The sequence below is a fragment of the Oryza sativa genome, chromosome 4 (assembly GCF_034140825.1).
Source record: "Oryza sativa Japonica Group chromosome 4, ASM3414082v1".
Taxonomy (NCBI): Eukaryota; Viridiplantae; Streptophyta; class Magnoliopsida; order Poales; family Poaceae; genus Oryza; species Oryza sativa.
The window spans coordinates 20,556,396-20,575,922 of NC_089038.1; the positions used below are offsets into that span (position 1 = coordinate 20,556,396).

The 19,527-nt window shown below is 45.9% G+C and overlaps 2 protein-coding genes across 2 annotated transcripts; both read left to right on the forward strand.

Moving 5' to 3' along the window:
• Nucleotides 1-11,477: 11,477 nt before the first annotated feature.
• LOC9266533 (uncharacterized) lies at nucleotides 11,478-13,139 on the forward strand. Its single transcript, XM_015778967.3, has one exon. It carries the CDS (start codon nucleotides 11,779-11,781, stop codon nucleotides 12,826-12,828), a length of 1,050 nt encoding a protein of 349 aa, XP_015634453.1. The 5' UTR covers nucleotides 11,478-11,778; the 3' UTR covers nucleotides 12,829-13,139.
• Nucleotides 13,140-16,651: 3,512 nt separating this feature from the next.
• Nucleotides 16,652-18,568, forward strand: LOC4335758 (gibberellin 2-beta-dioxygenase 8). Its single transcript, XM_015778563.3, has one exon. The coding sequence runs from the start codon at nucleotides 17,248-17,250 to the stop codon at nucleotides 18,352-18,354; it is 1,107 nt and encodes a 368-aa protein (XP_015634049.3). The 5' UTR covers nucleotides 16,652-17,247; the 3' UTR covers nucleotides 18,355-18,568.
• Nucleotides 18,569-19,527: the final 959 nt, after the last annotated feature.

Here is a 19,527-nt window from a genome sequence, read left to right on the forward strand (position 1 = left end):
CGCCTAAAAACGGTCACATCCACATCGGTAAACAAGCAATTAAATCCTAACTTACACAATTGAGACACGGATAATAAATTGTAGCTTAATGAATTGACAAGAACGACATTAGATAGAGATTGATTCTTGGAAATAGCAATCTTACTGAGACCCATTACCTTTTCTTTACCATCATCTCCAAAGACAATATTTTCACGACTTCCACCCTTCTCATCAAGACTTGTAAACATACTCCTCTCTCCCGTCATATGATTGGTGCAGCCACTGTCCACAACCCAACTTGAGCCATCGTAGGAGTATGCCTATAAAAGAAATCAAGCTTGGGATTTAGGAACCCAAACTTGTCTAAGTTTGGGTCCCTTGATGTTAGTTACCAAAGCCTTTGGCACCCACACACAAGTGTGGTACTCATCATTGTAATTCCCATTAAAATAAGCAACCACTTTGCTCTCTGAATTTTTGGAAATTACATATGAATCATAGTAAAGACCCTCTGGCCGGAACTTCCTGGCATTATACCTGGAATTTCCGGTCAGCCCCTTCGGCCTATCAGAAGCCTAGAACTTCCTGACTAAATGTCTGGAACTTCCTGTCTTACAGGGTAGGAACTTCCGGTCATTTTGCCTGGAACTTCCGGGTGTCTGACCAGTGAAGGGACAAGTCACCTCACTTGCTTGTGGAGCTTTACCTTCTCTCACAAACATCAAGCATTCTTTCCCATTTACCATCACACGCTTAGACACAGGACTTTCACTAGAAAACCCGAGCCCGTGTCCATCCTTGTTAGGATGAGCCGTGATGGTCTTGTAAAGGGCATCTTTTGAATGGTATGTCTTCATGCATCCATATTTCACCAATGTGCCCAACCTTTCATTCTCTTTCTTAAGAGCTTGCATAGCATCAACATTAGTAGCATAAGAGTTCAAATCAATATTGTAACACCTAGCACAACCATTGCTAGTAGAAGGATTGGAAGGATTAGAAACCACATTTGGTTGAGAGGTGCTATTCCAAAGAGTGTCAAATTGAACTTCAAGATCTTTATGACTTTTGTCTAAATTAACAAATTTCTCTTGAAGAGTTTCATTGACATCTCTAAGGCTAGCTAAAGAACCATTAGCCAAATTAAACTCATTAGCTAGTTGTTCATTTTTAGCACATTCTTTAGCTAAGCTCTCCTCTAAGGCAAGGTTTCTTTTCTTCTCAAGAATAAGCAATTCTTCTTGCCTTTCGAGTGATTGTTCTTTACTATCCAAAGCTCTCATTAGCTTAGCCAAATGTTGCATAGCGGGTTTGCTAAAGCTCTTAAGCACATCATCTAATTCATTATCACTTTCCTCATCACTAGAATCAACATCAAGAGAGGTGTGAGAGGGCTTTTGAGTCATCACCTTGCGGCCTTGGGCCATGAAACAAGAGTAGTGGTAGGAGTCGTCGTCGTCATCACTTAAGTTGTTGAAGAGACGCTCCTTACTTGAAGAGGATGACTTGAAGGTGACGGTAGCAACACCACCTTCTCCATCAACCTTGTCTTTTGGCTTGGGCTTGGGCTTAACCTCGGGATCTTCTTCATCTCCGGAGTACCACACCTCCGGCATGTGTGCCTCCGCCACATGAGCACGCTCCGGCTTCTTCTTGCCTCCCTTAGCCTTAGCTTCATTTGACTTGGGACAATCGGCAATGAAGTGGCCATATTCGCCACAATTGAAGCAAGCTCTCTTTGATTGCTTCTTTCCCTTGTCATCATCCTTCCTCCCTTTGCCATAGCCACTCTTGCGAAGAAAGTGCTTGAATCTCTTGACTCTTCTTCTTGTTTTGCCTTCAAAGCAACTTCTTGATTTTTGATTATGGCGGCATTCTTCACCATTTGCCTCAATTCACGAGCTTCCTCTTCTTGCATCTCATGAGACACAATTCTTCCAAGAATGTCACTTAGGGTGAGTCTCTTGAAGTCTTTCTTTTCCCGTATCATTGATACAAGAGTGGGATTTCTTGGACCAAATTCACGGAGAAGTCTCTTGACCACAAAGTGATTTGTCATGTCCTCACTCCCAAGTCCTTTAATCTTGTTGACAAGGATCATCATCCTATCATACATTTCTTGTGGTGTCTCCTTGTCATCCATCACAAATCTTCCAAGCCTTCCTTCCAATAATTCAATCTTGGCCTCACGAACGGCGGGTGATCCCTCATGAGCCAATTGCAAAGTATCACATATCTCCTTGGCCTCCTCAAGTCCATCAACCTTATTGAACTCCTCCAGACTCAAGGTGGAGAGAATTGCATTGGAAGCTTGAGCATTGCGGTGGATGAGTTGCTCTTGCTCCGAAGTGAGCTCCATGTCATCATGGGGTACATCAACACCTGTACAAACAACTTTCCAAATACTTGGATGCAAAGAGATTAGATGCAACTTCATCTTGTGCTTCCAAGCGGCGTAATGTGTCCCATCAAATTGAGGAGCACGCCCGCAAGGCACGGAGACGAAGTTGTGAGAGGGAATGGTAAGTTTGCTGTAATCAAAAAGTATAGTAGCTCCCTTGGGTGGTGGAGTTCCCTTGCTGCTCGCTCCATCTTCATTTCCATTTTCCCCATTGTAGATCACTCAAAGCGGTGAAGCTTGAATCAAGAGCACCAAGCTCTGATACCAATTGAACGCGCTGACGAAGCCTAGAGGGGGGGTGAATAGGTTGTCCCTGAAAACTTAAAAATAAAACGCAGCGGTAAAATTCAAACAGGCCCGAAACTTCCTGGTAAGGAACTCCGGAACTTCCGGCCTTCCAGGCCCGGAACTTCCAGTGTTCTTAGGACAGGAACTTCTAGGTTACTGATGGAAGATGAAAATCAAATTTCGGAACAAGAGACTAAGCCAATCTTCACAAGATGGTGCACAGGTATTCTAAGCAGAGGATAGATCACAGAATCATTCACAGAAACATCACAGAAATAGACAAGAGCGATTTTTTCCCGAAGTTCGGATCTTGCAATCCTACTCTCCGTTGAGGAGCTCCAAAGAGCTGGGTCTCGATTAACCCCTTGCCTCACTTGTGCAAAAACCCCAGAGGAAATCCACAGCCTTCAACCCCAAACACCCCTAGGCAAATTTCTAGAATTGAGTGACCACCAAGATCCAACTCAACCTACTTCTAGAAATCCACCACAAGTGTGGGTTGCTCTACTTGGAAAGCCTCTAGAATCTCAGCACAAGAACTTCACTAACTTACCTCGTTCCCTTTCGGAGGAGAGGAGATCCTTCACAAACTTACCCGTGACATCCACAATATGCAACGGATTCTCGCGGGCGACACCTAACCATCTAGGAGATCATCTCCAAGAGTAATAAGCACCGAGATGGCAGCCCACAAGATATTCCAAGTGCTCACCCAAGATCCTAGTCTTCACACATCTCCAAATCCTCCTCTCTCCCTCTCAATCTCTCTTTCTCACAAGAATTAGGCTCTAGATTGAGTGGAGAAGGCAAGAAACACTTGGAAGAGGCTAGCAACAGCTCTAGGTTCGAAAAGTGAAAGTGGAATAGCCAAGGAACGAGCTGAAAACAAGCTGTATATGTATAACGGCTAGGTGACGTCATCTAGCCGTTACTCACAATTTTGAACTGGAAACTAGACAGGAAGTTCCGGACCTGGAAGACAGGAACTTCCGGACTACACTTAGGAAAATCTTTTTCACAAGACCGGAACTTCCGGACCTGGAAGACAGGAAGTTCCGGACTTGCACTTTTGGATAGATGGAGTATTTGCAAAAATGACTCCTAGAGAAACTTGACACTTGGTTCACACTAAGAGCACTTGACATATCTCAGAGCATCACCTGGAACCCCTCTTAATAGTACGGTTTTTCCTAAAAACTCGATTTCAATAGATAAACTATCCTATGCACTTCTCGAGTTCCGGTCCGCTTTGATTTTGTACTTTTGGAGGGGTCTCCAAGCATCCATCTTCCACACCTTGGACTAATGCACCTGAAATGATTTTGTACTTTTGGAGGGGTCTCCAAGCATCCATCTTCCACACCTTGGACTAATGCACCTGAAAGTCACTCAATGAACTCATTAGTCCCTTAACCACATTTGTCATTAATCACCAAAACCCACTAGGGGGATTAATGCACTTTTAGTGTGAGATATAAAAAGCTAAGTTGAATAAGCTGTAGATAGCATATGCATCCACTCAGTGGCGGACACACCCATTAGGCAGGGTGGGTCGCCCGGCGCAACTACGGTCCGTGTCGCCCCGCACCCCCAAACCTCATTTCTAGTCCTATTTCTAACACATTAGTCATCAGTTTACTATTGAATAATCAGATAAAAAAATATTTTAAGTAGGAACAAAAACATTTATGAAAAATCGTGTATAAGTATTACCATTTGGGCCGTTTCTGATTTTGGCCATACATAAAATTCGATTTTCTTTCTAATTCTTTAGCGTATAATACAGTCTACAGTAAATAGTTAAATTGGTAAATATATATAAAAAAAATCCATTTTACTCACTTGAACTATTTTGGCGAAGCACTCAAACCCCTAAATAATTTTTCATCTTGTTTTATACCCCCAAACTATTGAAAGTGGTTCCCCTTATTGTCTGACAGCATTTCTCATTTATTTTATCTCTCTACATATAAGTTATATACGTTTGTTCGACTACCAATCTTCGTTGTTAACTTTCTCGATGTTCGTGCTGTGCACTGTTGCGCCAATACCGTGAACCAACAACTATGGTTTGTGTGCGTTGTGCCATCACCTAATTAGGGCTATCTCTGCTGCCCCATCTGTATTATAAACCTGCGTCCGCCACTGCATCCACTATGTAAAAGTTCGAAAGGAAATAAGTATCGATTGTCCAAAGTGCCAAATCTGGCTGGAGTTAAATCAAAAGCTTGGAACTTAATTTGTCAATGATGATACTGCAAAACTAACCCAATCACTGAGATGATCAACCAACATGGTGTCAAATTCGAATTTGACTGCAAGTTACTCTATCACCATCCCACGGTGCTGTAGCAAGACTGCATTAACGTTTTCAATGGACTTTTGAGTGCATTGTTGTCGCCTCCCAGTCATGCTGCCTAACATTGCAGTACCTTCAAAACTTTCAGAGGTAATTTTGCTAAATTGTGCCTAGTATTTAATAACCTCCAGAAGAGCGAAATTCAGCACACCTCCGGAAGCTTTTCAAGTTGTTGATTTGATCTTCTCCTTTTGTAGATTGATTCAGGATAACAGCAGTCTGGTGCGATATTGCTTATCATATTGTCCCCTAGTTCAATACGATCATCCAATTTTCTCTTCCCATTCATTGATTTGGGATGGGAATCACCTGATGATGATCTTTTGAAAACAAGATTGTTCCCCATCGTTGTGCTGCAAGCCAGCAATGACAATGAAAAATGTGTTCAGGTTCTCTGTTCTGTTCAATAAACATGGAATAGAACTGGTCACTATATCAAATAAGCAGTATAGCACCATTGGTGCCATTTTGAGCAACATGTCCATCTTATCAGAATAACGTCCCATGTTCTAATGGACATGAAAAAGGATGTGGATTATAATAGTGGTTTCCTAATTTAACTGGAAACGGTCGAATAAAGGTACTCATTTTATCACTAACAAAGTATTAGGCTAGATTTGGATCATCTAGAAGTATGACGATTTTAAGAGATCACATGTCGCTGTTAAAGCTGAGAAAAGACCTAGTAAAAATACTGCAGATTGCAGATTTGGACATGCAAATATGCCATGTTCTCTCTCTGAGACTACTACATACCAGCTCTGAAGATAATCTAGACATGCAAGAACAGGAAGAGTATTTATGTCAAGACATTACGCAGACAGCCAGACGCAACAACGTAATGCCACTGCTCAAGAGAAAATAAAGGAACAGATCAAGGTAATTTTACCCAAATCCAGATGAGGTTTCGGCCGGGTGTAACCAGCGAGGTAGGCTTATGCGTCGCCGTCGATCTGAGCAAGGCGTCGCGAAAGAGGGGCGAGGCCAGATCATCACTCATACCTACAAGGGGGAAAAAATGTTTGATTAGTTCTAACTCAATATCAAAATCCGCCTCGGATTTGAGCCCATCGGCTCATCGCCGCCTTTCGGCGTCCGCATCTAGGCCCCAAAGTGAAAAAAAGAAAATACCACAGTATATGGCAAACAACAAGAAGATTCAAACAACACAACTATGTCGAGATCAACCCAAAATCAGAACAGCGCCGCTCAGATTTATATCTCTTCTAGCTCCAAACCCTCCCCTCGCCGGCGGTGGGGACGACGAGGAGGAGGAGGAGAAAAGGCAGCTGCACCGTATGGGCCATAGACGATGGGCCGTCACGCCAGTTTTGCTAGGTCGGCCTGGCCCAGCATGCCTGCTCACCCTTCCATTTTGCAGCAAGAGAAGGGAACAAACCTCCCGGCTCAATCGGGCAGATCCAACTTGTCGCAATGTTACTACTGTCTTTTCTTCGTTGCCAAAGACAAAACTCGTATTCTTTTCTGTGCTCAAATCCAGTAAAACACTGTCCGTACAATCATATGGGAATCTGACTAACTTAACACGTTGTTGGTTTACCAATTACGAACAAGGTTGTTGTGCTCATAGGTATAAAACAACTAGTATTCCTGGATCAAATGCTTGGATGCTGCCAATCACTGGGTAAATAGGAAGGTTCTTCAATAAATTTTTGGATCTCTGCTTGTACTTTGGAGTACTTTCTTACAAAAATAGAGTATCATCCTCTGTTTTTTTTTCCCATCTCTTTCTGAACGATTCCTGAATCCTGATCGGCAAGCACATGCGGCGCGTCAGGTGCTGAGATCATTAGTGATATAATAAGATCTTAAATGGAGAAACCGGAGCAAAGGACAATTCAGTACTCCAGCTAATAAGACAGGCTTAGTATAAGTACTTGCCCCACTAGTTGAAGTGTTGAACCAATCAAGCAAGTTTATACTCGTACATTTATTTGTTTTCCTATATAAAAACGGGAGCAATGCGGCGGCTTACTGGTAGGCCTGCTAATGGTGCAAGACCCGCCCCGCCTCCAGTTCAAACCACAACAGTGAAATTCAATAGTCCAAACCACCCCAATCCACTTACCTTCTTTCATGATCCAAACCAACCCAACCCATTTCTCAGCTCAATCCAAACCAAACCAAACCAAACCATTTCCCCGTTGTGGATTCAATCCACTTCTTCAAACCATTCGAGTCCATTCCAAATCCACTGCTGCAGCGTCGTCAGCTCGTCGCCTCGTGGTCGCCATTGGCGGCGGCAACTGCAGCCGCTGCAACGCGGTGTTGGCGCCCACTGGCCTCGGACGCCGCGGCGGAGTAGTCATCGAGCCGGCCGGCGGCCGCTCATCGTCCGCGCGCTTGAGTCCGTCAACGTCGACGGCATCGGCGAGACCTTGTGGTGCAGCTCGGGTTTCGCCGGCGGTGCCGAGCAGCACGTGCTGCCCCTCGCCCCGTCGCGGCGCCGCCACGCGCATCACCTCCGCCGCCTGAATCCTGACCGCCGCAACCAACTCCTCCTTGGCGACGCCAGCGGCAGTCAACCTCTCCGCCTCCGGTGCCGCCGGCGAAGCGGCCATGACGACGAGCTGGTCATGCTGCTGCATGACAGCGTGCACGCCTGAGAAGCAGAGCGACGACGTGTTGGTCGTCGCCGCCGCTGGCCGTCGAAAGCTCCACCACCGCTTCTTCTTGGCAGACAGGCGTAGGCACCGCCGCCGGTGACGACGACGGCGGCGGCTGGCTATCACCTCTGTACTCCTTGCCCTTCCTGTCCTTCTTGCCGCCGGTAGTCCATTGGGGCCAATCCAATGAAAATCCATGGACTCCACCCATTTCAGGCCGAAAACTGGAAACCAAAAACCAATCCAATCCAACCCACCTCTATTCATCATCCAAACCGCCCCAGTCCATTAGGTAGCTCACCCCGTTTACACCCATACCAAAACAATCCAAATTGAAAACCGATCCATTAAACCCATTCTCATCCAACCCATTAGCAGGCCTACTTACTGGGAGTCTGGGAGTACCAAGTATTAGATTTGTCACCGCTGTTCACTAGTCAATGATTATGGCAGATCCATCGGTCAGCGCGAAGCGAGAAAGGAAGCTCCTCCATACAGTGCATGTCGTGCCGTGCGACATGCTGATTCTGTGCTTAACTTAACCTGGTTTGTTGGTTTTCCTTTGTGCAATAAGCCAACAACAATGCTAATAAGCTGCACCTACACATCGATCTTGCGTGCTCTAACAGCCCAGCCCCAAACGGGCCAATCACATGGTTGTGTGTGCGCGTACGTGTTGCTGGTTTTGGCTTGCTGCTGCAAGCCTGCGTAGGCCAATAAAAAGGGTCCGTTTCGTAGCCGTATTTGTTTACTACTAGTACCAGGTAGCAACGATGGCGCGTTGCGGGCAACCTTGCCTCACCGTACCGATCAACGTGCGCGCACGCTCCGGCGGGGGAGGGGAAGTTTGGGGCGTTCGGCCACCGAATTTCTTTCATTCCGTGGGCGCCCCGAACGAAAGGGACTCGTGTGTTGGTATCGCAGGTACGCGCCCTGCACGTTTCGACGTTTCCGATAGGAAAAAAAAAACCCAACCGAATCGCGCGCCGCAAAGTTGGTGAGAGGCGCGCGGAGTCCGCGCGGGGGTGGGGTGTGGTCTCGGCGTGGTTGCACTGTGGCAGCGTCGTCCGCGCGGGGCGCGCATATTGATTGGAGCACGCTGTTCCCTGCGCCACAAGCAACAGCGCCGCGCGCCCCGGTTTTAATTGCCGCGCGCCTCGAGGGGGGCAACGAGATCTGCAGGCCTGCGCTGCTGCACAGCGTACGTACAACTGCCGGTTTAGGGCCCCTTTAAATCATATGATAGAAAAAACGGAGGAATAGAAAAAAATGATAGGAATTAAAGTATAAAACAGAGGATTGCAAAACACAGGTAAAATATAGGAATGGTCGTTTGACTGGAGCGCAAGAAAAACGCAGGAATCGGATGAGAGAGATAGACTCAAAGGAAATTTTTCAAGAGGTTAGAGCTCTTGCTAAATTTTCTTCAAAATCCACATGCAATGTACTATTCCATAGGAATTTCATAGGATTTGGAAAGCTTCAATCTAAAAATTAACTGTAGGATTTAAATCTTATAAAATTTCTATATAAATCCTTTGATTCAAAGGGGCTTAAGCCGCGCACATGCAATGCGCCGGATGCGCGACGCCGAGGAGGAGGGAAGCTGGTGGCGGCGGCAACACACTTGGACTGGCCCCGTACCGGCGCGTATGCCGAGCGGCCTCCGATCCGATGCTTCCATAGGATAGGAGGGGGGGGGCCACCGGCGGCGTGCCGACGTGTGACCGTGGCTTGCGGTTGCTTTGGCTGCTTTGGGGAGTTTGGACTTTTCGCTTTTGGGGGCCGTGGGCTATGTCCAGTGCATGCGATTTTACTACTCGGTGGAGTACTTTGGTACCGGAAGCGTACGACGGTCCACACAGACGCTCCTGACTTCGTCATGAGACCGTAGTCCATACTCCGTAGGCATAGCAAGTTAGCAATAACATGTTCAGAAAGCGGGAATCCGGGAAGTTTTCTGTTCTTCCGGACCGGGGACCGAACTTGTTCAAAACTCGTACTATGAGATGTACTACTTCGTTTTCGGAGGATATTTAAAATGGATAGCATGAACACTATTCGTAATTTAAAAGTTATTTCAGGGGGTTAGAATTTAAGAATGTTAGGTACCGAGTAAATGTTTTCTTTAAAAGAAATAGCACCCCCTTCAATTTGAAAAGATGTTGTTTTTGGATGGCACACAATCTTTGAAAAAAAATGCAGCTGAAACTTCGGTTGTGAATTTCTATCCCATTAAACACGTTTGTAAAAATCAGGTAAATTAAAGTTAGAATATTACTTGAATGCTTTTCAAACAAATTTATCTTTATGAAACTTTAGATATTTAAAAAGATGCTTAATGCTCAAACAAATATAAAAGTGTAACTTATTTACGTTTATAATTTCATGTTTTGCGACCGTACATCGTACTACTAATACTACTCCTAAAGTCCTAATTAGTTATTCTACTCTGTTAGGCTTCCTAATTCAGTAAAGTCTAACAACTCAATTCTCGGCGAAAATGGGCAAGAAGCAGTGTTATTTTTACTACTATATATACACGTGCTCTAGTCCATATACCAGTCGTGCCAAAACAAAATTGGGTAATGAAACAGACTTGCATTTAACCTTACAGTTATACAAGGTCACTGAATGTGCATCCTCACATGTCACTTTCTAATCCAAATATCCAATGCCTTCACTGCACAGTACTACTAGTACTGCGTTTTTTTTCTTAATTTTTTCCCTTCACTCATTGACGGGCGGTCCATCGCGCCCTTCACACATCCAGCTACTTTTTTGCTGCCACAGGTGCCGGCCGTTTTCGTTTGGGAAGTTTCAGTGTGCATTTAGGAAAGCAGTAAAGGAAAGATGCTGTTTTTTTTTCCTTCCTCTTGTGCGTTTATGCCTCGGCAGTTACAGGAGGAGACAAAGTTCGCTTCCCCCCCCCCCCCCCCCTCTCTCTCATTCTTCCTTTCGCCATTGGGAACCAAAAACAAAAATAATAGGAGGCATGATGCAAGCACCATCCATCCGCTTTGGAGACGCCAACGGAATGGAATTTGTGCTCCACTGGTGATGGAGAATTAAATCTTGGATTGTGTAGTAGGGAATATAAGCATAGTACTATAAAGGTGTGACTACAGCGTTAAGTGCAAAGCTTAGTTGAGAGGTGAGATACTGAGGCTCTCTTTTAAGGAATTTAAAGAGCTGAGAAGTAGCCGGTAAGTACACTGTAGGAGTAGCTAATTCGCGAGAATCGGTTTTACACTTTTAGTTTATATTCTAAATTTTACAACTACATATCTTTTTTATAGGAAACAGTGGAGATGCTCCTAGCGTAAATTTTCATTGAAGAAATAGGGTTATTTACAGAAACGGTTCTGTTAGAGGGGGAAGAGAAATTATAATTAATTATTTGAATTTAGATAATAATATTTGATTATTTGAAGAATCAGGAAGTTCTGGGATGTGATGAGATGGAGAGGAATAGAGAAAAAGGTGAGATTTTTATACCTACCTTGTGAGCACCAGCCTATTGCCTGTCAAGCTTCCTAATTAAGAGATACCTTCCTCCTGAGATTACCGAATCATTACCTTCTTTCCTTTCTTCCCCGTCTCTCCCTCTCTAGATAATTTGGTTTGGTGTCTTCTCTCTCTATCTCCTAAGAGCAAGTTCAATAGTAGAGTTAACTACCGGCTCCAAAATTCACCACATTATTTAAGAGATAACTAAACAACGGTAGATACAGCAATTGGCTACATCCATGCTTTAACCAAGGCATTCTATCAGGTGTTGGTAACTTCTACATGTTCAAGTTCTAATTTTCGATTGGTTGTCCCGAGCTGCAGGGGGCCAGAGCGCCTAGTCTTGAGCCGGCGACTAGATTGTCGTCCGCTTTGCTCTCTCTGCTTTCCCTCTCTCTATCATATATGTTAAAATATTAGGTAAGCAGACTATTAGCTTGCTATTGTACCTGCTCTAATGCACATCGCCATCAGCATAATGCCGGCGGTGCTGTTGCTGTCTGCAAAGGCGTCGCGGATGCACGCGCGGTGGTGGTAGGCAGCCAAAGAAGTTTCTTGGGTCGGGGAGGAGGAGGAGGGAGGGAGGGAGGGAGGGAGGGAGGAGAGGTGGCATGAAGGACTTGGTGTCGTGCTTCAGCGAGCACGCCGTCCGGATCTCTGACGTCGCGTGCTCCGGCAGCGCGAATGCGGCGACGGTGTCGGCAGCGGGTGTTGCTGCGGCGGGGGTCGGTGATGGTGGCGGCGCGGGGAGGGCGGCGGTGAGCGCGGTGACGAGCGTGTACCGGTCGCGGCTCTCGGCGTCCGGGAAGGATTTGGTCATCGACGTGACATGGTCGCGGGCGCCCGACGGGCCGGCGCTGTCGGTCGCCGTGCACGACGCCGCGGCCGCGTCGAGGCTCCGCGGCGGCGGCGGCGGGGCCGCGGGCGCGGCGCCGAGGCACCTGCACAGGAGGAAAGGGAGCGGGACGTTCACCGCCGGCAGCTGCGTGGTGGGCGTGTTCTGGGACTTCGCGGCGGCGCGGTACGCGGCGGGGCCCGAGCCGGTGTCCGGGTACTACGTCGCCGTCGTGGCCGACGCCGAGTTCGTGCTCCTGCTCGGGGACATGAGCCGCGGGTACGTGGAGCGGCTGCACGGCGGGATACCGATCGCCGGGTCACGGATGGCGCGGCGGCGGGAGCGGTTCGTCGGGTGCGGGTGCTGGTCCACGAGGGCGCGGTTCCTGGAGTCCGGCGCCGAGCACGACATCGTCGTCGCGCTGGACGGCGACGCGGAGGCGTGGGTGACCGTCGACGGCCGGAAGGTGGTGCAGCTCCGGCGGCTGCGGTGGAACTTCCGCGGCAGCCACACCCTCTTCCTCGACGGCGGCGCGCCGGTGGACATGACGTGGGACCTCCACGGCTGGCTCTTCCACGCGGCCGACCCCTCGCCGGCCTCCTCCTGCGCCGCCGTCTTCACGTTCCAGACGCGCGGCGCGTCGGAGACGAAGTTCTGGATAGAGGACGACGGCGACGGCGACGACGATCTGGAACAATCTCAGCCACCGGCTGCGCCGCGCGGCCCGAAACAGAAGCTGGGCGGCGGCGGCGGCGGCGGCGCTCCGTCGGGGCAGGGATTCTGCTTACTGATCCAAGGTTTCAGGGGCGCATCCAAGATCGCTTGATCTGTATAAATGCCATGAGAGATTCGCCATTCTTTTTCACTTCTTCTTCTTGCTTGCGTTGCTTGGGATTGTAGTATCAAAATTCGACAATGGGTTTGGTGCTAATTCTCGTTGATTAATCCGATGCATGACACGAGTGTGAAATGTAGGAGTAGAAGGGGAGGCTTGACATGTACAATTGGGGTGGTGTGTTTCGTTTTGGTTTGCTTCGTCGCCGTGCAGATTTGATATACATGACTGTAACTGTGTCCTAATTTGCAGAAAATACACCAAAGATTGCAACTTCTTACATGAAAGAAATGATTTGATTATATTCACTCTGTATGTGTTGGTGTTGCATCTGTCTGTGATTCAGATCAGGTGCAGTCATATCTCTCTGGACACGAGGAAACTGAATCAGCATAGATGAACTAGCAAAAATTGTGAAAAACTAATCATGGATTTGACAAGTTGAGTAGAGATAAGGATCAAAGCACTTTCTCCATAATGCTGCACGATTGTTGTCATTTTCGTTCTTGAGGAAACTACACACATGCATAGTCATATTTTTTCTTAAATCCATAGCTATCATTTTCACAGATGTTGATAGCTCATTTGGTAAGAGTACAGCTTATGCTATCTCGAAATTAAAAAAAAAACAACACCTACGTTGGACTCTTCAAATAGTATATTGTAGTAAAATCACCACCTGTTCATAACACGCAACAAATTCGCATTACAAAAGCAGGCTGCTGTTCTTAAAATTTGCCACGCACTTCTATCATTGCCGCTTGCAAAAGCTTAAAAATTAGACAAGTCCTTGTACTAAAATAGGCCGGCACAACTGAAGATTGTTCAAACATCATCCTGCCTGACGTTTTCTAGATCAGTGGAGAAGGCTTCAAATATATTGGAATTTACAAATGTTCTTTGCATAGGTAAGCAGATTTTTTTTTGAAAGATTAGTTGTGCAAGGTCTGACTTCTGACTAGGGGAATGTAGCCATAGTCCATAAGAACAGCTAGTACCTCTCGATGAGTCTTGGCATGTCTTGCTCACGACAGCTTTGCTACGTAATTGACCAGCTAATAATCCTAAACATGGCTGAGACTTTTCATCCAAACCTGCTTAGAAATGCTACGTTACTTGCCCTTCAGGTCAATATGTTAGGTTAGTGAGAACCAGCTCAAGTATTCGGCTATTTATGGTCTTCAATTTTTTCCTTTTGATGATTTGTAGAGTCGCCAATTACCATTAGCAGACGAATGGAAATGCAGAATTTTGGTGGATAAACTCTTCAAATGCAACCGCAAAAGAATACCTTCGCAGGATAAAGCTGTAACTCATCTTTGCGATATCCAAATAATCACAGAATGCACAGAAACTAACTAATAGAAATGCCTAACATTGTGCTTCAGTTGGTGATCAACAAACATACTAGTAATAATTCTTTGGAGGAAATTGTTGATATAATCCCTCCAAAAAGTTCTATCTTCAGAATTAGCCCTTGCACCCATTAATGGTACGTGTGTCCTAGGTATTTATATTAGTGATACATGCAGGAATAAATTCTAAAGTTGCAACCTTAGTGAGGACAATGACGATGTTGGGTCTCGTAAGCCAAACAGATAGAACAAAAATAGATGGTACGGTGCAGTACGTGCAGCAAATCCAGGAGATTAAGTACTGAGAAATAAGTAAATCAGGATCGCACGACTGATTAGGTACAGTGCAGTACACGCGACACATTCGGGAGAAAAGTACCGAGAGATAAGTAGTAATCAGGATGATGATTAGTGTCGAGGGCTACAACACATTAAAGAGAGTAATAACACATGAGTCGAGTACAGGACAGGATAATAATATCAAAGGAGGTACAATGGTGAGGAGTGGAAATGAATTTTGAAATCAATGAAGAAAAGTTTATCAACTATATATGGAGAACATTGTCTTAAAAAGATTGTCAAAGCAAATTATTAGAGAATCCTCTTTGCCAGGCTACTTATCCCTTAGATTGTCATGATTAGTTCATTACAACACCGGCATCATGACGCCAAGTCTACATGGAATAGGATAGTAAGTGACAAAAAGGGAAGGAAGCTCATACCAGCTTTGAGCAGAAAAACCGTTGTTCAGCTGTAATCCCAGTATTACCAGATGCTTGTCTTAAGCAGTTAAACATGTACTCCCTCCGTCCAAAAATATAAGCATTTTTAGCATAGTGATAAGTCAAACATTTCCAACTTTAACTATTAATAGTAAAAAAAATAAAAAAGATCAATCATCTAAAATTGATGTTATTAGATTTATAATTAAACAAACTATCATAATATGTAACTTTTTTTATTTAAAACATCTTATTTTTATAAATATTGTTGATCAAAGTAGCATTTCGGAGACCGAGTTAGAATCCAAAAATGCTTATATTTTTGGGACGGATGGAGTAGGAAAATGGTAGTAAACATTATCAGGCATTGTATTAACCATAAACTGATGTGCGAAGAATCCATATGAATATATTGGAAAGAATCAGGCATCACAAAACACCAAGGAAAAATGGCAAGAAACAAGAAACTACACTGGAAAACTACAAACTGTCACCTACTTGATGTTTTTGAAAGCTATGGGGACAGTAAAGAACGGCACCCATACGAAAGAACAGAAAAGTATGTTATAATGTGTCCCACTTGATGCTTCCTCAAAGAAGCCTCTGCTCAGAAGAAGTGTACTGTATTGTGCTTCAAAGAATAGCTGATCATCCTCGTTGACAACATGCGCAGTCCCACTCAGTCACCTAATTACAAACGACTTCAGATGAATGAGACATTGATATCACTGTGAGTAGAATCATCTACCTTTTTAATGTCAAAAATGTTCTTGTGAGGTAACGGTTGATGATTTGTTGTAATATTAGGGTGCTGCAGGAATAAAAGGTCATGAGTTTGACATTGTATGCAAATAAAAACTGAACAATTATAATCTACATTCTAGAAATTGGATACTCCACCATGTGTTCATCCATATTGCTATTGGCATGTGGGGCAGGTTTGGTTTAAGGCATAAATTAGGCTTACCAATATTTGTCAATTTTAATAGTGTTTAGTGTCTATTTGGTTTGAAACCAAATTTTGGCATGCCTAAGAAAATAGGCCATTTCAATAGTGAACTTAGACTATTTTGGCTTCAATCCAAATACAACTTTACCTTACCAAAATTAGTCATGCCAAAACTTACTAAAATTTGGCATTGACAAAATTTGGTAAGGCCTATCTAGACCACAAACCAAACCAACCTGTGATTTGAAACCGTATTCACGAGGTTTTCAGGTTGACTGGAGATAAGGGGCATGCTATCTCCCGTTGTGCCCCTTGGAGTGCACCACGCCATGCAGAATTGCTCGACAATTGTGACACTATACCATGATCAAATATTCCTTGTGTGAAGTAAACAAAGGTTCCTGATATACAAGAATAAATTGTACTACTAATTTATTTAGGATGCACAAAACAGTGTTTTATTGATAACTGCAAGCAAGCAACCCTGATTTACTTGGGTGGACATGATGACCTTTCAAGCAAAAGGGCACTCTGAAGGTTGCAGGGGTATGTGGTTAAAGCATGACGTGGTTTCATTCCTAGTATAGGAAGTCAATTGATCCGCAGACCCACACGGCCCAACGGAAAGATGCATGAGATGAGTGGGTTGAATAAAAAAAGGTCAGTGTGGGACAGGATATCCATAATCTAAAATTTTACATACTTGTATGTCCTATTTCTCGAGGGGGATGATGAGGTATGACACTATGAATTTGACTGCTTAGAGCATCCGCAATAGTAAAGTAAGGTGTTATCTATAAAGCATGTACATTTCAGCAATAGACTAGATTAATAGTAAACCACTTCAATGGTATGTCTACATGGATATCTATAGCTCTTTAATCCATTGCCTTATTTTTCTCTATAGACTATCTCCAGGTTAGTAGATAGCTTTGCTCTCTCTCTTTATTTAATCTCTTCAAAGTAGAAAAATATGCTGACATGAATCTCTTATAGAGAGCCTATAGATAACCATTGCGGGTGCCCTTATGAATTGGGTTTCTCTTTTCTTCTCAAGAGTTCCCTTTGGCTTCCCACCCCTCCTTTTCTACTCCCTTCAAGAACATTGTGCTATACATCATTAACTACACTGAAATTCTCAGCATCATTCCCTTTGCTGAATGGAGAAGTCCGTAGAATCTGCTGATCTGCTCTACATCATCAATTTTTCAAGCTCGGTTTTCAAACATCTGTACCGCACCGTCCGAAATTTCACTTTTGGCAGCAATTGAATGGCCTTTTGGCAGATCCTATCATACTGCAAAACGAGTAGGGCAGAAACGACTACGGGCCGGGCCTGGCCGCCATCTCACTAATGGGCTGAGATGGAGGCCGTAGGCTTCTGATGGGCTGGGCCTCAGCTGCCGCCACGTGCGGCAGGCTTCAACCAGGAGGAGGTGGGGGCGAGTCGTCGTCAACGACGACGACGAGGACCACGCAGATGGACCCGTCGTGCCCGCCGTTCCCGCAGCCGGAGGCGCCACCGCTGCCGCTGCAGCTGCAGCTGCAGCCGGGTCTGCCCAGGCTGGAGCTGCCGACGCTGGACCTGGAGCGCGTCGGCGGCGAGGACCGGGCGGCGCTGGTGGCGGCCTGCCGGGATCTGGGCGCGTTCCGCGTGGTGAACCACGGCGTCCCCGGCGAGCTCCGGCGGCGGCTGCTGGAGCTGGGGAAGCAGCTGCTGGGTCGCGACACCTTCGAGCTGAAGAAGGCGCGGCCGGGCTACTTCTGGGGCACGGCTGCGCTGAAGTCGCTCCGCGTCAAGGAGGTCAACTGGCTGGAGGGACTCCATGTCGATCTCGTCCCCGGCTCGTCGTCGTCGTCGTCGCAGGTCGGCGATGGCGATGATGATGATGATGATGGCTGGATGCGGATCAGGGCGCTGATGGCGGAGTACGGCGACCACATGGCGCGCATCGCCCGCAAGCTGTTCGACGCCCTGGCCGCCGAGCTGGGCCTGGATCATCACCAGGCGGCGTCCTACCTCGCCGAGCGCCAGGGCTTCCTCCGCCTGTACCGCTACCCGCCCTGCCCTTCCTCCGCCTCCTGCCTCGGGATGGAGCCCCACACCGACAGCTCCGTGCTCTCCATCATCCTCGGCCAGGACCACGTCGGCGGCCTGCAGGTGATCCGCGACGGCGCGTGGCGCGACGTCGCCCCCGCGCCCGGCGAGCTCCTCGTCAACCTGGGCGACATGATGACGGCCATCAGCGGCGGCTCGTACCAGAGCGTGCGCCACAGGGTGCTCGCGAGCCGCCCCTCCACGGAGAGGGTGTCGTGCTGCTACTTCGCCTTCCCGCAGGAGGACGCCGTCGTCGAGGCCCCCAGCGGCATCGGCGGCGGCGTCTACAGGCCCTTCTCCTACAGGGAATTCCGCGAGCAGGTGCAGGCCGACATCAAGGCCGTCGGCACCAAGGTCGGCCTCAGCCGCTTCTATGCGACGGCTACCAGGTAGTAACAAGGTAGAAGATGTGCTGCTGCATTGTGTAGGATATTGTAGTACAAGGTCCATGGTACCAATTGGTATTTGCAATGATTTTCTGGCTAATTGCTTGTCTGAATAAAAGGAGTATACATGGCATGATAATAAATTTTCTAGCCAACATTACATGTAAAGATAAAAGGGAGAAATGATTGAAATCAATACTCAATACTATATTTTAAGATCATCGCATCATTTTACATTAATCGGGAAAGCATAGCATGTAGCATTGATGGTGAGTAGTATCATTTAGCATAGTATTAGGAGCCTAAAATGTAATATACGATTCATAATTGTTTAGAATGTATCGTCAAAGTCGAATGACTGTTGGTAGATGATTAAAAGGTCTCCATGTGTTGTGGGGGTTAAGTGGATGTCAAACTTAACTGACAACATGACCAAACAATGTAACAAATGGTAAAGCTTATATCTGACAAAGAAACAAACTCAGAGATGTGAAACACAATCTCCCATGGTATGAACTGAAAGAAAAGGCCAAGCTTCAGACTGCTTAAGGAGAGTCAGATCAATAATAGAATGCATCAGATGATTATTGTGGGGGGCTACATATATTGAGTTCACCAGCTGATTGTGCAGTGCAGTGGGGTGCTTCTTCAGGGCTACCTGACTGTCGGTTCAGGATTGTATAGTAAATCCTATATTGCACTGCTATTCTCAGGAGTCAAAGTAAATTTCAAAGATCGAATGTTAATGGAACCACCTGCTAGTTACATGTCAGAACCTACCCCAGAACTATATATGGTGGAAACCCCAAATTTGGTGGAAACTAGCGTAAACCACAATAAAATGTCATCTAAATAAAAAAAAATCTCCTATGTAGATGAGGTGATTGTGGACAGCCGTGCAAAAAGATCTATTCGAAATTTGACTTTGCATTGCTGAAGGTACATACTCATTTAACATCCTTGAACATGCTGATAACACCAGTGAATTCTTTTGGGTTGTTGCTCGTAGATGCTATCATCATGCCTTTTCTTTGTGGCTCCTAATAACAACGGATTACGGATTAGTAGATCAAGTAGCAGCTCAATGCAATATAAATCACGTAATTGGAATCGACTTCAGCGCCTGTGGCAAATCCTGATCAATTTCACACAACTCAATAACCAACAGAAAGACTACCCG